Below are 18,105 nucleotides of genomic sequence, written 5' to 3'. Positions count from 1 at the left end.
AGACGGCAATACTGTTATCTGAATAAAGAACAATGAGAGACAAAATGTTGTATTACATTAAAAGTATCTAAATACAGTATCTGACAAGGTTTACATGCAATCTTTACAAGATGATAATCAAATAACTGAGGTTCTAAGGTGGGGGGGGTTAAATATAGCTGATAATTATAAATAATGATCTTCATGTGAAAGTGATCTTCAAAGCACACTAAAAGGAAAAGCAAAATGAAGGGCCTGGTTTAAAACACAAAGAAGTTTTAGGAATCATCTAAAATGTGAACGCTCTTCCTATTGCATGGTTTATTCATTGTGAATTAAGAACAGTGGCAGGTATAGTGGCTCATACCACCAAGAGCTCTGGGAAGCCAGGCAGGGAGGGTAGCTTGAGGACAGGAGTTTGAGACCAGCCTGGGCAACATAGTGAGACCCTGTCTCTACAAAAAATGTAAAAATTAGCAAGGCATGGTGATGTGTGCCTGTAGTCCTAGCTACTTGGGAAGCTGAGGTGGGAGGACTGCTGAAGCCTAGAAGTTCTAGGCTGTAGTGCACTATGATTCCACCACTGTACTCCAGCTGGGGCAACAGAATAAGACTCTGTCTCAGGAAAAAAAAAAAAAAAAAAAAAAAACGGGCCAGATATGGTGGCCCATTCTTGTAATCCCAGCACTTTGGGAGGCCCAGGCAGGTCAATCACTTGAGCCTAGGAGTTCGAGACCAGCCTGGGCAACATGATGAAACACCATCTCTACAAAAAATACAAAACTTAACCAGGCATGGTGGTGCATGTCTGTGGTTCCAGCTACTTGGAAGACTGAGACGGGAGCCTGAGGAGGTTGAAGCTGCAGTGAGCTGTGATTGCACCACTGCACTCCAGCCTGGGCAACAGAGTGAGACACTGTCTCAAAAAAACAAAAACAAAAATTCCCAGAAATTTAGGAAGCAAAACTCCAGTCGTGTTTAACAGAAGGCCTGCAGCATGTAGTTAAATATCAAGTTTTATGCAATAAGTTGTATACCATTAGAAAACAGCACTTAATTACAGAAAAAGTGTATTGGGGAGGGAGGTGTCATGTAATTTCCTACAGCCTCATCTGAAAATTGGAGGGAGGATTGTGTTGGCAGCTACTCATGTAAAAAGAAAAATGTTTCAAGGAGGCAGAACAGAAAGGCAGCCAAAACAAAATAAACCGTGGGTACTATGTGGTCATATATAGCTCTACATTTAAGGTAGAATCAAGTAGCTTCCATTCATAAACTAAGTAACCATCTACAGCTCACACACTGTTAGAAGTCACCATAGCCGGGCGGGTGCGGTGGCTCTTGCCTGTAATCCCAGCACTTTGGGAGGGCGAGGTTGAGTGGATCACTTGAGCCCAGGAGTTCGAGACCAGAGTGGGCAACACAGTGAAACCCTGTCTCTACTAAAAATACAAAAATTAGCCGGGCATGGTGGTGCGCACCTGTAATCTCAGCTACTCGGGAGGCTCGAGAATCACTTGAACCCAGGAGGCGGAGGTTGCAGTGAGTCGAGATTGAGCCACTGCACTCCAGCCTGGGTAACAGAGTGAGACTCCGTCTCAAAAAAAAAAAAAAAAAAACTCACCATAACATGGAGGCACAAACTTGCAATTAACCAGACAAGGGCTCAAGTACCTTAAACAGTATTACACAGAGTAACAAACTACTACCAGACCGTTTTCTCAAAAGGGTCCTATTTTGTCTGCTTTGAGAGGGGTTAAAAGAAACAAACCAAAAAACCCCAACCAACCCTCTATGAATAGCATCAGTTGCTTAACTTCTACTTTATTTAGCAAATCCTTTCTGCAAAGTGTAAGGAATATTTGGTCTAGCATAGTTTGGGTCAAATCATCATAAGCCACACTCATAAAGACCGTAAGATGAAGATTTAATGAGCTGCTCTTTTTTAAACAGAGAGGACATCTTGAATTACCAGTTAGTCTTGGACCTCCTCCATATCTACTATAGAAAATGTCAGCTGCATATTCAGATATCCTCTTCATAATTGATATTTTATCCGGGTGAAGCTTGTCATGGGAACACAGGCAAGCGTGATTATCAATAGGTTTGGTAGGTGTTGATTCATCCAACCACTTTTGCAGCCATTCCAGAGAGACAAACTCATAGGGCTCTGAGAAAGCAAGCATCGGAAAGAGCCTATGTATTTTTACAGTTTTTTGACTAAGTGATACATTCATTTTTCTCAAAAGACAATGCAAACTCTGTCCAGAGTTAGCAGAATCCGAAGAATCATTGTCTGGGGGAAGATGTTTGATGAGTACGACACAAAGCTCCAGTTAAGTGCCACTCCTATGAGTTCAAGGAGCTGTGCACCATAATGCTGAGTCTGCACAGTGCCCTATGAAATAGGCTGGTATTATTAACCACATTCTACAAGAGGCATCCACATAGTCTTGCCGAATAGCACAGCAGAGCTTTGATCAGGACACCCATGTTTGTTGACTACAAGTCATGCTCCATTGCTGCCTCACAAATAACACAACCTCATGCCCTACTGTGTTTATTTCATAAATTATTTTTGTCAGTACTTTTCACATATATGTGATATACATCTGAAAATTAAAATGAGAAGCCAAACTGAAATAAACCTCACCAACTATGACCACACTTCAGAAGACGCTTTTAACCACTGAACTTTCTTCATCCAAGATGACACTGATGGCAATTTTGAAAAGGTATTTAATTCCCCCACCCAAATCCAAGTCATGATCTATTCATTATATTATTATTTATTTCAAGAAAGTAACCTATTTTAAACAAGTTCGAGGATAAAGTACACTAGAACTGAGTCATCAATTTTGAAGTTGCAAAAATTAAAAGACAAAACCAAACACCTCAAAATGAGTTTTAATTTGGGGAAAGGAAGTCCCTAGAATTCCCTAAAAGCCAAAATCAAAGATAAAGGGCCAGCTTTGATTACTTACAAAGATCTCCAGTGAGTCCCAGCATAAAACATAGAAGAAAACATACAGAGGTTGAATTTATATTTTTGTATTATATACTCCTTCTGATGAGATCTGAGGGACAGATACTTCAACGCAAAGCCCATTGTGACCAGTTTTATACTCCCCAGAGAGTTACATGTCTAGAAAACTAACTCCCATTTTAATTTTACAGTAAACCATCTCAATTTTTATGAAAACAAAATTTGGCACTGTACATCATCAACTAAGAGCCTTCTAACTGGTCAAGTCGAATGTGGCTCCTGAGGAAGAGCACAGGACTGTGAGTCGAGGTCACGGTCTAATCCAAGTTCTGCTACCAAGAAAATGAACCTGAACAAGTCACTTAAACTTTCTATGTTTCCAGTCTTTTATTTGTAAAATGAAGGTAATAATACCTGCCTTCTACCTACCTCATGGGAATGTTGTTGAGTATAAAAGATAAGCTATGTGAAGCATTTTGAGCTTTTTGGAAGAAAAGAGATATGGAAAAGTTAATTATACATTTACGTAAACTTAATATATAAAAGAGGAGACCTTGGCTGGGCACGGTGGCTCACGCCTGTAATCCTAGCACTTTGGGAGGCCGAGGCAGGCAGATCACCTGAGGTCCAGAGTTTGAGACCAGCCTGACCAACAGGGAGAAACCCTGTCTGTACTAAAAATACAAAAAATTAGCTGGCATGGCGGCACACGACTGTAATCCCAGCTATTCGGGAGGCTGAGGCAGGAGAATCACTTGAACCCGGGACACGGAGGTTGTGGTGAGCTGACACTGCACCAGTGCACTCTAGCCTGGGCAACAAGAGTGAAATTCCATCTCAAAAAAAAAAAAAAGAGGAGACTTTAAGATGCAGTATATGTAACACAGCTGCAGCACTTTACAGTATATCATGGTATGGCTAATTACATTCAAAATGCCTCCTGACTTTATTTGCCATTTATCAAGCTTAATCTGCCAGGGATAGAGTACACTGGGTATCTGGGGAATGCAAAGATAAATGATCCCTTTCTGAAAGCAAGATAAAAGTCTTAGCATACTCTAATCTTTTCCCAAGGACAGTCAATTAGATTAAAATGGTAAGCAATATGAAGGCTATCAAAGGAGAAAAAACAGGATTGTGATAAAGAGCAACATTCAAGAATAAGTCACTAGGCATCCTAGTTTCCCCAGCAGCTGGGGAGGAGTGGACAGACAGCAGTATCTGTTATTGCTAACTGAAAGAAAACACCCTAAGAATCCTGGCCCTCACAATGAAAGGAATCTAGGAAAGCTCAAAATGCACAAAGCCCTCCTTGCCAGGGGATGTCTGCAGGAATTCAAAGCCTAGGGTGACTGTGGCCCTGACTGTCCAGCAACAAGGTGGCTCAAAGGCAAGACAACATTTTCCAATCTCACAGAAAACTTCCAAGGAAAGCTTGTTGTTTTGGTTTTTGAATTGTTCAATATAAATTTAATGTTAAGATACAATGATTAGAAAAACTATGTACGGTTTTATAGTAAGAGGAGGAAGACAGAAAGCAGAGAACAGGCCTATAATTCTAATCTAATACCATGCTTACTACTAACAGCAAGTTCTCCAGATTTCACTTTAGTGCGCTGTGGGCTCCATGAAGGAAGAGTGACTATGGTCACAGAAGTCTGTCTTTCTTTCCATTTTCAGTCTCTATCATCATAAAGAGTTGCACTGACTCTGCCAAGAGCTTGCCTGAGAATACAAGTGGAGCACAAGTCTCATAGTTAAGGCAGATTCTGTTTGTGGCAAAGTTTTTACACTACAGATGTTTCTGCACTAGAAAAAGACTCTAAGTAGGCCCCTCAAATATATTCCCTAGTATTTGTGATTCAGTAAACTACAAGCATTGCTTTCCAAAGGCCATGGACATAATCAACTCCAAATGAGGGAGAACTCTCCCATTATCAAGCTGGAGATACCAGACTATATGAAACCTCAGCATTTGATGAGGAAAGCAAAATATTAAAATATTTACCACAGGGAAATATACATTTTGGTTCAAAGTTCTTTAAAAAGAAAAAAAAAAACCTGGATTTTGAACATGACACATTTTCTTTGGAAAGTTATAAAGTCTAGAACAATCACAGCATCAAAAACATCTGAAAACACTTTACCTAGAGATAATTTAAGTATATTTCAATGGAAATAAAAAGGGCCAAAAGCACATTCCTACTGAGGCTCAGATTTTAGGGTAAGTGATCTTTGTTTTTTTAAATATGTTCACACACAAAAATAAGATTTAGAAAATGCATAACAAAAGACTTCTCTTGCCAGCACAAAACCATGCTCATTAACTTTGAGATTCTACATAATTTTACAGCGTGGACTGTCTACAATATAAGTTTACTGCAAATGGAAAAGAATTATATAGCTCATAATTGGTAAAAGTATAAATAACACAGAGAAATATTCTAAGAACATAAGCATATTCTAAGAACATAAGGTTCCTATATGCTGAATGAAAACAGCCAAAGGAAGCACAGTGCTAACTTGACACATAACATCTTTGAACTCTATAGTTCTAAAGAGTGGTTCAAATGAGTATTTCACTTTAGACCCAGTTAAGTCCCTTTCTCTTGCCCAGTGGACACAGGAAACTGTGAATAAAGTTTGGAAAATAGATTTCTAGGTCCCGACACCTTTGAACAAAGACCTATAAATTTAGAGATCTGAATCATGGGTTCATTTCCAAATCATTTCCAGTTACATTAAGGTCAGTTTAATTATTTAGGATAATCCCAACCCTTGGACAGAGTTAAAGTAACAGATTACAAAGAAGGGTCAGAATTGAATTAAAATTTAGTTAAAATATATTCTTATAGACTTGGCAATTTTTGTTTACATTTTGCTTAAAGTTATACTAGTAATGGAAAATTAAGATATTAAAAAGACAAACCACAAGTACAATTATGCTTAAGTATTTATTTTCTAAAGTAAGGACTAAATTGTCTCTCTTCCTTAAGTAGGAATTAGGCTTGGGGAATTCATGTCTTTAAAATGACAAAGATAACTTAATACAAATGGCACATCAGCCTTTAAAAAGGCTTAATTTGGTTTCATTTTGAGACATCAGGTAAACCTGAATAAACATATACAGAAAAGGGATAAGCTGGATTATGTGGGATATTTCTAAGAAATCAGGGGTCAGCAGAAAGCTTTTCTACTCTTAGCATAATATTTGGTATTAAACTTCAAGTTAATCTAATAGTATCAAAAAAACTGTATTCATATAATAGAATGTCTGTTAAAACTGTTAGGTCACAAAGTATGCAAAGAAACAGAACAGGCAAGTTGCTTTTTCCATAGTAATCCAATCGGATTTTTCTTAAACAAGTTAATATCTCACAAAATATAAATATCTACAATACTCATGGATGCAGAGTGCTAACCTAAATGTTATAATTTATTAACAGCTTCCCATTTTTAGGAGTACAACGTAATGAAATAATATGGAATGCTACACATCAAGTTACTGTTGGTTTACAAAGTACTTTTAGAGTGTTTAAGCTGGCTTTAGTGGGTTATTAGAAAGAGTAAGTTTGAGAAAGTTTCTTCATATACATTTGTGAACATAAAAAAACAAGGCACTTAATGGCAACAGTGCTGTCCCAGAATATCTTACAGACCAGCTCCAGCAGGTAACCTTTGGTACAGCTCCTTAACCTCTTCGTGTTTTGCTTTTCCTTTATCCACACTTTGCTTACGCATCTCAGCCATTTCAATACACCACTCCTCAAATTTGGAATTATCCCGATCTACCAGCTCTTGAAGAAAGGCTATTCAAAACAGAAAGACAAAAAACAACTTTATTCTTGTTTTCAAATATAGTGAACCATGCTAATCTCTAAATCATATCAAATACTGATTAAAACATTGGCAGAAATTCCAACTATGGTCTCCCTGTCTGCTAGAAACCTCCAAACTGAAGGCAGAAGTAAAAGTGAAGACAGCCACTGGAATAATCCTAAGTTGATTCCCCCCACCTAGCTCTCCATGACATCATCAGCCTCCCAGAACAATCGAGTGGCTCAAAATCACTTTAGAATAGATGACGCCAGGCGGGCGCAGTGGCTCATACCTGTAATCCCAGCACTTTGGAAGGCTGAGGCGGGTGGATCGTGAGGTCAAGAGTTCAAGACCAGCCTGGCCAAGATGGTGAAACCCCATCTCTACTAAAAATACAAAAATTAGCTAGGCGTGGTGGCACGCACCTGTAATCCCAGCTACTCGGGAGGCTGAGGCACAGAACTGCTTAAACCCAGGAGGCAGAGGTTGCAGTGAGCTGAGACTGCACCACTGCACTCCAGCCTGGGCGAAAGAATGAGACTCCGCCTCAAAAAAAAAAAAAAAGGAAAGAATAGATGATGCCACCAAGCTTAGAAAAGTGCTGAGTAAAATGATTCAGACTCAGACTGTCTTCAGGGCAGCAACAACTCTACCTTTTATATTATGAAGTCTAGAATATCTATAGATAATTGAATAAAATTCACAAATACTCTATAAACTGAACAAAATAAAACCAAATTATACTTTAAATACATGTTTTGATTACTTTCTGATTTTTTAATAATTGCATTGCTTTATTTCAGAAGCTCCTTTCTTAAAAGTAAATTTGCAATTAATATTTACTTTCACCAACATTCACCTTATGGAATCAATTTATCATAGTAACTAAAAGCAATCCATTACTTATCATTAATCTTTGAGTATGGCATTCTAAAACATTTGCCTGCTATAATCCTGGAAAACTGCTTTACCTGGAACTTGAACAGTAGTGTTGGGCTTTTCTTGAGTTTGCAGTCTATAAACCAACATATATGCATTTCGAGAGCAATGAGTTCCTTTGCCACACTTGGGTTTACGTGTCTGAGACTTAGAAGGTTCTGCTGAGATAGAGAAATCAAAAGGTACCTTAACTTAAGTGCCTAGAGTTTGTTTATTCTTTAGCGGGGCTATAGAAAATAATTTCCAAAATATACACCCAAGACACATTAACACCAATCTAAAACATTCAAAGGCCATAGAAATTTGGCAGGCTCTTTAGCTTTAATATTTAAAAAAGTTTACTACCACTATTGCCTGCCACATTCTATTTTTTAAAGGTAAAAAGAAAATACATTTTTCTGGGGAACAAACCTAGAACAACAACAAAAAAATCACTATTGCCATAAGCTGATTTTTATGTTAGTCTTAAATTATAAAAATTAACTGAAGCCGGGCACAGTGGCTCATGCTTGTAATCATAGCACTCTAGGAGGCCAAGATGGGCAGATCACTTGAAGCCAGAAGTTCAAGACCAGCCTGGCCAAAACATGGAGAAGCCCTGTCTCTACTAATAATACAAAAATTAAGCAGGCGTGGTGGTGCGCACCTGCAGTCCACCTACTTGGGAGGCTGACACAAGTGAATCGATTGAACCCAGGAGGCAGAGGTTGCAGGGAGCCGAGATCACACTCCAGCCTGGGTGACAGAGCAAGACTCTGTCTCATGAAAAAGAAAAAGTTAAATTAAATTAAATTAAATTAAATTAAAAAATAAAAACAGGCCAGGTGCGGTGGCTCACACCTGGCCAACATGGTGAAAACCCATCTGTCTAAAAACACAAAAATTAGTCGGGCATGTTGGCACATGCCTGTAATCCCAGCTATTCGGAAGCCTGAGGCAGGAGAATGACTTGAACCCAGCAGGCAGAGGTTGCAGTGTGCCACTGCACTCCTGCCTGGGGGACAGAGTGAAACTCTGCCTCAAAAAAATAAATAAATAAAAATCAAGACTGATGCAATCACTAAAGGGAATATGGGACTTCAACTCTACTGGAAATATTTTTATTCTTTTTTTTTTTTGAGACAAGAGTCTTGCTCTGTCGGCAGGCTAGAGTGCAGTGGCGCGATCTTGGCTCACTGCAACCTCTAACTCCTGGGTTCAAGCGATTCTCATGCCTCAGCCTCTCAAGTAGCTGGGATTAAAGGCACGTGTCACCACACCCAGCTAATTTTTGTATTTTTAGTAGAGAGAGGATTTCGCCATGTTGGCCAGGATGGTCTCGATCTACTGACCTCACAATCTGCCCGCCTCAGCCTCCCAAAGTGTTAGGATTACAGGCGTGAGCCACTGCACCTGGATGAAATATTTTTATTCTCAATGATTGCTTGGTACACAAGTATTTGTTTTAATGTTGTTTTTTAATAAAAGTATATATAAAATGTATATGTACAGTTTGAAAAATAAAAATTAGCTCAGTAATCATTTTAGTAAACAGATTTTCTTCAATTTAGTCAAAATAATACAAATAAATCTAGACTTAATTGCCCAAATAAATAAAATAGCATATTTTCTTTTCTTTTTTTGAGACAGAATTTCACTCGTCTCCCAGGCTGGAGTGGAATGGCACGATCTCAGTGTACTGCAATCTCTGCCTCCCGGGTTCAAGTGATTCTCCTGCCTTAGCCTCCCCATTAGCTAGGATTACAGGCGTGTGTCACCACGCCAGGCTAATTTTTGCATTTTTAGTGGAGATGAGGATTTACCACATTGGCCAGGCTGGTCTCAAACTCCTGACCTCAGGTGATCCTCCCTCCTCGGCCTCCCAAAGTGCTGGGATTACAGGAGTGAGCCACCCCACCCAGCCTAAAATAGCATAATTTTTAAAAATGAAATGAAATGGGCCAGGTGCGGTGGCTCATGCTTGTAATCCCAGCACTTTGGGAGGCCGAGGCAGGTAGATTACCTGAGGTCAGGAGTTCGAGGCCAGCCTGGCCAACACAGTAAAAGCCCATATCTACTAAAACTATAAAAATTAGCCAGGGATCTGTAATCCCAGCTACTCAGGAGGCTGATGCAGCAGAATCAGTTGAACCCAGGAGGCAGAGGTTGCAGTGACCCAAGATCACGCCACTGCACTGCAGCCTGGGTGACAGTGAGACTCAGTCTCAAAAAAGAAAAAACAAAAGGAATGAAATGCTAACAACCAGAAACATTAGCCACTAATCTCTATGACGTAAACAGCAACTGGAAAACATGAAGTGTTTCAGATGGCAACTATAGCACATGAAAACTATTTTCAAATTGGGTTTCAGCGTTCCAGGTAACTTTCCGAGAGGTAAGGGATTATAGCGGCGGATCATTTGAGATCAGGAATTCGAAACCAGTCTGGCCAACGTGGTGAAACCCCATCTCTATTAAAAATACAAATAATTAGCCAGGCATGGTGACGCGCATCTCTAATCCTAGCTACTTGGGAGGCTGAGGAAGGAGAACTGCTTGAACCCAGAAGGCGGAGATTGTGGTGGGCCAAGATAGCACCACTGCACTCCAGCCTGGGTGACACAGTGAGACTCTGTCTCAAAAACAAAAAAAGAGGTTATGGGCAGTTCTAAGGAAATCCAGTTACCAGATCCTCAATTCACCACGTGCTTTTCTAAAATGGATCTGCCTCAACACTGAGGTCCCACGATGGTTTCTACCTCTCTTTTCACAATCAGTTGACTCCCACGTCACAAAAGAAAGATATAACCTCTCAGCCAGTGACAGAAAAAGGTCTCATCTATCACATTGAGATATATTTACAAAAAAAGTACATTTACAGTAAAATTTTACTGTTTAATAAAATTTATAACATACTTTCATGAGTTTTATCAATTATGTAGTAATATTCATAATTTTTAAAACAGCACTCTATCCAGAAGTACTTTTTAACTATTTAGAGCTTTACAGTCACAAAAAACTTACTATATTCCATTAGAATAAAATTCTGTAGGGTAAACATAATGGAAATAGTAGTACAGAAGAAAATAGAATTGTTAAAAATGCCTACTATAAAAAAACAAGACCTGTTCAGTTATCCTTGAAAAGGATGCTGGTGGATATAAAACCTCTATGGTATTTAATATAATCTGGACATTCTTAAAAGAGTGATGTCACAATTTAAGTTTCAGTATTCATTATGTCATAAATTATAGCATTTGGAGCTACTTAAAATTTATGATGAAATTTGTTAGATTTTAAAATGTGCAAAGAAAAAAAAAGTTGTTCAACTTTTTTTGTTTTCCCTTGCACCTATGCTTGGATGTTAAACATTCTTACAGACAACACCTGAACAAAAAAGGTTGGAAGATCACTGTACTGTCACAGGGAATTAAAATACCAGGAACATGCACAGGTAAGAGGAGGTTAGTCATCCATTCCTAATTAAGAGTACCCAAGGCTGGGCGTGGTGGCTCACGCCTGTAATCCTAGCACTTTGGGAGGCCGAGGCAGGCGGATCACTTGAGGTCAGGAGTTTGAAACCAGCCTGGCCAACATGGTGAAACCCCGTCTCTACTAAAAATACAAAAAATTGGTCAGGCGTGGTGGCATGTGCCTGTAATCCTAGTTACTCAGGAGGCTGAAGCAGGAGAATCGTTTGAACCTGGGAGGTGGAAGTTGTAGTGAGCCGAGATCGCGCCATTGCACTCCAGCCTGGCCGACAGAGGAAGACTCTGTCTCAAAACAAAAACAAGAGTACCCAAGATTTAAGATGTTAATGATTTTGTATAAGATGGAATATAAAATGATTCATAAAACTTCAGGATACAACATAATAATGAATGTCTAATGAAATTTAAAAATATTTTCTATTTTTGATTTAAAAGATGAAAGCTAAAATATATGCTGCATAAAATAATGAGTTATGAAAACACTGGAATGAGATACCAATGGGTGTTAAGTATTTTCTTGAACTGTTTTAAAATCTAGGACTACCCATATATAAGACAGCCTTAACAATGCTTTTAATCCTAGAATGTAGATAGGTTTTTTAAAAACCCAGTAAAAAACAGTCAAATAAAACCAAGACATAATTTTTCACAATTTAAAGTTCTTTTTTTTTTTTCTTTTTTTTCAGACAAGGTCTCACTCCGTAGCCCAGGCTGGAGTGCAGTGGTGCAATCATGGCTCACTGAAGCCTTGATCTCCTGGGCTCAAGCATCCTCCTACCTCAGCCTCCTAAAGTGTTGGGATTATAGATGTAAGCCACCTCGCTCAACCCAGTTAATGTGCTATCTCAATTTTATTCCTAGTAAGAATGTCATAATGAAAACATACACTGTATAAGCAAATGTTAAGAATTTGAGTTTTACTTAGGTAAAATGGGAGCGAGATTGCTGAAGTTCTATAAACACAGAAATGTTATTTAAAAGTAGAAAACAGGTTGGGCACGGAAGCTCATGTCTGTAATGCCAACACTTTTGGGAGGCCAAGTGCAAGGATCGTCTAAGGGCAGGAATTCAAAAGCAACCTGGGCAACCCATGGAGACTCTGTCTCTGTAACAAATTACAAAATTAGCCAGGTGTGGTGGATCACACCTGTGGTCTCAGTTACTTGGGAAGCTGAGGCAGGAGGATTATTTGAGTCCAGGAGTTCGAGGCTGCAGTGAGCCATGTTCATGACACTGTACTCCAGCCTGGGCAACAGAGCAAGACTCTGTCTCAAAAAAATATATAAATAAAAGGAAAGAAAATAAAATTTAAAAGTGAAAGAATGACTTCTTCAAGCTACACGAATGGAGTTAACAAACGATTATCTGTAGAGATGATGCATATGCCTCGAAAGCAAATCTCAACTGCTATGTTCCTGCCTACTGGACACCTTGAATAAATGTCTCTGACCTATTAAGAAAGAAGAGTGGCAGGAGACACACACTTACTCCCATTTCTTTTCTCCAATTCAGATACCATAGTCTGAACCTCATCCAAAGCTGTCTAGCACTTTCTTGTGAAATGATATGACCACACTTGTGAGTCTGCATGTGTCATCTCACTGTGCTGTGTGTTAGATTTCCAGAACAAAGTCTGTGCCCTTGGACAATTGCCTATACCTGTCTGACAGACAATGGGAAGAAAGTGATAAACAGCTCAGGAGATGGAGCTCAGGAGATGGCTCCAACTAGAAAAACTGTCCATTCCTTTGGAAAATAAATGGGTACTTAGGCCCAAGACAACTGAGGTGATGAAAGTACATACTAGGATACTATTTTAAGAAGTAGTCTTTACGGCAGACCTCACTACTACACAGTAGCAACGAGCTCATTTTCCACAGAAACACTGCTCAAGGATTTGGGTAAGATACTTAAAGGAAGGAGAAACAAAGTTTACCTGCTAGAATTAGTTCCCCAAAATAAATTTCCTGACCCAAGGAAAATAATTACAAATCCTACTACATTAAATCTACTATTCATCATCACTAACTTAATACCCATGATCCTCCCCTACCCACTTAAATAAACCTGGTAATTAAAAACTGATCATTTGCCTTCAAGCTTTACTGAAAACATGACATTATGAAAACCATCTCTGGAACAAAATAATTGTAAATTTTTTTAACTAAGATTTTAAAAAGCAAGCATTGCTACCTGGGCGTGGTAGCTCATGCCTTGTAATCCCAACACTTTGGGAGGCCAAGGCAGGAGGACTGTTAAACGCAGGAGTTCGAAACTAGCCTGGGCAACCAGGTAAGACCCCGTTTCCACAAAAAAATTGTTTTAAACATTTTTGCCAGGTTGGCCGGGCATGATGGTTCACACCTGTAATCCCAGCACTTTGGGAGGTCAAGGCGGGCAGATCGCTGGAGGCCAGGAACTCAAGACCAGCCTGGCCAACACAGTGAAACCCTGTCTCTATTAAAAATAGAAAAAATTAAGGCCAGGTGCAGTGGCTTACGCCTGTAATCCCAGCACCTTGGGGGGCCAAGGCAGGTGGATCACCTGAGGTCAGGAGTTCGAGACCAGTCTGACCAACATTGTGAAACCTTGTCTCTACTAAAAATACAAAATCAGCCAGCCGTGGTGACACATGCCTGTAATCCCAGCTACTTCGGAGGCTGAGGCAGGAGAATTACTTGAACTTGAAAGGTAGAGTTTACAGTGAGCCGAAATCTCGCCATTGCACTCCAGCCTGGACAAGAAGGCAACAAGAGCGGAAAAAAAAAAAAAAAAAGGAAAGAGAAGGAAAAGGAAGAATTAGCTGAGCATTGTGGCACATGCCTGTAATCCCAGCTACTCAGGAGGCTGAGGCACGAGAACTGCTTGAACCCAGGAGGCAGAGGTTGCAGTGAGCCAAGATGGTGTTACTGCACTCCAGCCTTAGTGACAGAGTAAGACTCTGTCTTACTGAAAAAAATTTTGACAAAATTTTTACCTGACAAAAAAAATTTTGTCAGGTGTGGTGGCACATATCTGTAGGCCCAGCTACTAGGAAGGGAAGGCTGAGGCGGGAAGATCACTTGAGCCTAGCAGGTTTAGGCTGCAGTCAGCCATGACTGTACCACTGCATTCCAGCCTGGGCAAGAGAGTAAGACCCGGACTCGAAAAACAAGCATTGCTAATACAAGATGTTCAGTGATTTTACATGTGTTTAAGAAATGCAAATATCCTTGATAGTCTGTAACATAACAATCTTGAGCCATAATAATTTATCACAAATATTTCTAGTAAAATAAATTTATATTTTAAAAGGGCACTCACAACTTAAAGGTTTTACCTAGATCTTCCTCAATCCCTAGTTGTAATTTCTTCCCCTCCATCTTTTCTATGTCTTCATCATTAAACTTATACCATTCACCAGACTGTGGATCTTTCACGTGGGCAATGTAGTGGCCAGAATAAGCACTCACTCCTCTGTGTATGAGGACTGCGCTGAGTTCATACACGTAGGACCCACCTGGAGAGAAAGGGAGAAAGTAAAAGAAACGTTGGATAACAGTTATTTCTTATATCCTGAGCCTGAATTGTAATGATTACGAATCTTTATACATGTGGTATAACTAAAAACGTCACCTAAAATTTTTACAAATTAGTTTTACAAAATAATGTATAATTACACTCCCTTAACACTCTCTTAAACACACTCTGAACAGCACACTGTATTAATTCTCCAAGCCTCTGCAAAATACACAGATGAAAAACTACGGCCTCCTGGGCACTCAGGGAATATAAGCTACTCTACTACACACCGTGCTCTTCAGCACACACTAGCGAGGCCACACGCTTCCCAAGAATCGGCTGTTCATACTCTCTGTGTGTTACGAAACTTAAAACTTATACAAACCAGGGAGACACGAATGTCAAATGAAAAGGCTATTGTTTATAGAAGAGAAGATAAATGCTTTGGCAAAAACTGACGGCAAGTCATGAAAATTTGCTCTCAAAACAGGTGTAGGCATTTGTCCAAGGGCACAAACTTTGATCTGGAGATCTAACACCCAGCGCGTTGAGATGACACATGCAGACTCACAATTGTGGTCATCATTTCACAGACACATGTATCATCACATTAGCACCTTCAGATCAAAGTTTCATTTGCCAAGTCTACCTCATTAAAGCTGGAAAAAAATAAAAATAAAAACAGGTGTAGGCCAAACAGTTGGAAAATATAGGGATGAAAACTTAAAAAATCTAGAATGATACTGCACTCAGATTTCTTCGTATTTTAAGTTCCTATGCTATTTTAATTAAATAAAATCTACAAATCATAGCCTATATTTTACACGGTATTCAAAAAGAAAAGGCTTTATACATACATCAAAATATTGACAATAAATGAACATTTACATTTCAAAGTGAACTAAAATGTCTTAAAGTTTGAGAAACATCTTGTAAAGATCCTCAACTTAAAGCAATTATGGGGAAAATGTGTTAGAAAAGATCACTTCCACTATACATGTTCTGTTATTTACTGGAAAACAAAACAATTCATTAATAAACCCACATAACCACAATTAATACTGAAACCTACAGTTTTTTTCCAACAAATAATATCTTTTCACATCATTATTCTTCTAAAAATTACTTATAATGACTATATATAATTACCATAATATGCCTAACCACACCCACATTAATGAACACTTATTTAAACTGGTAATGTTTGAGGGCCTTTATAAGCAATAATAATTATCTTTACAGTACAAATCTTTGCACAGATCTTTGACAATTTTTTTTTTTTTTTTCCTGAGACAGGGTCTTGTTCTGTCACCAGACTAGGGTGCAGTGGCACAATCATAGCTCACTGCAGCTTCAACCTCCTGGGCTTAAACAATCCTCCCACCTCAACCTCCAGGAGTAGCTGGGATGACAGGTGTACATTTTTATTTATTTATTTATTTATTTTGAGATGGAGTTTTGCTCATGTTGCCCAGGCTGGAGTGCAATGGCGTGATCTCGGCTCACTGCAACCTCTGCTTCCTGGGTTCAAGTGATTCTCCTGCCCCAGCCTCCCAAGCAGCTGGGGTTACAGGCACACACCACCACACCCGGCTAATTTTTGTATTTTTAGTAGAGATGGGGTTTCACCATGTTGGCCAGGCTGGTCTCGAACTCCTGACCTCAGGTAGATCCATCTGCCTCGGCCGCCCAAAGTGCTGGGATTACAGGCATAAGCCACCACGCCTGGCCTTTTTTTTTTTTTTTTTTTTTTTTGAGATGGAGTTTCACTCTTGTTGCCCAGGCCGGAGTGCAATGGTGTGATCTCGGCCCACTGCAACCTCCGCCCCCCTGGGGTCATGCGATTCTCTTGCCTCAACCTCCCAAGTAGCTGAGATTACAGCCACCTAACATCATGCCTGGCTAAGTTTTTGTATTTTTAGTAGAGATGGGGTTTCACCACGTTGGCCAAGCTGGTCTCAAACTGCAGGCCTCAAGTGGTCCACCTGCCTCGGCCTCCCAAAGTGCTGGGATTACAGGTGTGAGCCACCACGCCCGGCCCACTTTTTTTTTTATAGACAGGGTCTCATTGTCTTGCCCAGGCTAGAATTTGACTATTTCATTGCTATAATTTCCTTAAAAATGCAAAAGAGTACATCACAGCAGAGTATAGCCAATCACTCATTAGACAAACAATAAACATACTGGACACGGTTTCAGGCATGAAGGATACAGCAGTTAATTAACTAAAGGAACAGAGTCCCTGCATTCTTGAAGCATAGTTGGGGAAACAGTAATGCAGATTAATACCTGGGCCAAAACCCACTGAACTCACCCCAGCTGAAAACACTGAAGATACTGGGTAAGATAAAAATATTTTTAAATCTTTCTAAATGCACTGTCAAGAAAATAAGAATTATCAGAAGCCCAATACCATGTGAAGGCAATAAGCCATGTAGTAAGGACAACAGAGTTTCCCTCTGCGAGTGTTAGGGGAACACTATGATCGACTTGAACTCTGTTTTTCCGTATCTCAAAGGGCTTACGGGATCAGAGACAACAGCTAAGGTTCATAAAAGGTGAGGAGTCTAACAGGGGACTCCCACCAGGAAACTAAGGTTTTTTTTTAATTGACCAACAGGCTGGGCGCAGTGGCTCACACCTAAATCCCAGCACTTTGTGAGGCTGAGGCAGGCAGATCACCTGAGGTCAGGAGTTTGAGACTAGCCTGGCCAGCATGGTGAAACCCCCTCTCTACTAAAAATACAAAAATTAGTCAAGCATGGTATTGAGTGCCTGTAATCCCAGCTACTCGGGAAGCTGAGGCAGGAAAACTGCTTGAACCTGGGAGGCGGAGGTTGCAGTGAGCCGAGATCATGCCATTGCACTCCGGCCTGGAAAACAAGGCAAGACTCCGTCTCAAAAAAAAAAAAAAAAAAAAAAAAAGACAAATAATATTTGCATATATTTATGGGTACAATATGATGTTTGATATGTTTACGTCATGGAATGATTAAATCAAGCTAATGTATCCATTTTCTGTGGTGAGAACACTTAAAATCTGTTATTTTAGCTATTTCAAAATGCACAACGCATTATTAACTGTAGTCACCATGCTATGCAATAAAGCTCCAAAACTTACTCGTCCTGTTGAACCAAAGCTTTGTACTCTTTGAACATCACCTCCCCATTCCTCATCGCCTCTGCCATCCACCACCTCCACTCCCTGGGTTCTGGTAACCACCATTTTCTTCTCTGTTTGTACGTGTTTGACTTTTTTAGATTCTATATATAGTATCGATGAGATCATGCAGTATTTGTCTTTTTTTTGAGATGGAGTTTTGCTCTTGTTGCCCAGGCTGGAGTGCAATGGCGCTGTCTGGGCTCACTGCAACCTCCACCTCCCAGGTTCAAGTGATTCCCTTGCCTCAG

At 39.7% G+C, this 18,105-nt stretch overlaps 1 protein-coding gene across 2 annotated transcripts in view; it reads right to left on the bottom strand.

Moving 5' to 3' along the window:
- The window catches only part of USP48 (ubiquitin specific peptidase 48), a 106,337-nt gene that overhangs the window by 43,075 nt on the left and 45,157 nt on the right, over positions 1–18,105 (bottom strand). The window contains exons 9-12 of one of the 2 annotated variants that reach the window (XM_008966556.5): positions 14,513–14,692; positions 7,756–7,881; positions 6,625–6,774; positions 1,952–2,149 (exon numbers count right to left, since the gene is read on the bottom strand). In XM_008966556.5, the coding sequence (XP_008964804.2) occupies positions 1,952–2,149; positions 6,625–6,774; positions 7,756–7,881; positions 14,513–14,692 (654 nt within the window). Of the gene's footprint in view, positions 1–1,951; positions 2,150–6,624; positions 6,775–7,755; positions 7,885–14,512; positions 14,693–18,105 lie in introns of both variants that reach the window. The other variant, XM_003813953.5, reaches the window with a different exon arrangement.

The sequence above is a fragment of the Pan paniscus genome, chromosome 1 (genome assembly GCF_029289425.2).
Source record: "Pan paniscus chromosome 1, NHGRI_mPanPan1-v2.0_pri, whole genome shotgun sequence".
In the NCBI taxonomy this organism is placed as follows: Eukaryota; Metazoa; Chordata; class Mammalia; order Primates; family Hominidae; genus Pan; species Pan paniscus.
Note: the sequence above shows the minus strand (reverse complement) of the source record. Positions and strands in the feature narration are given on the sequence as shown.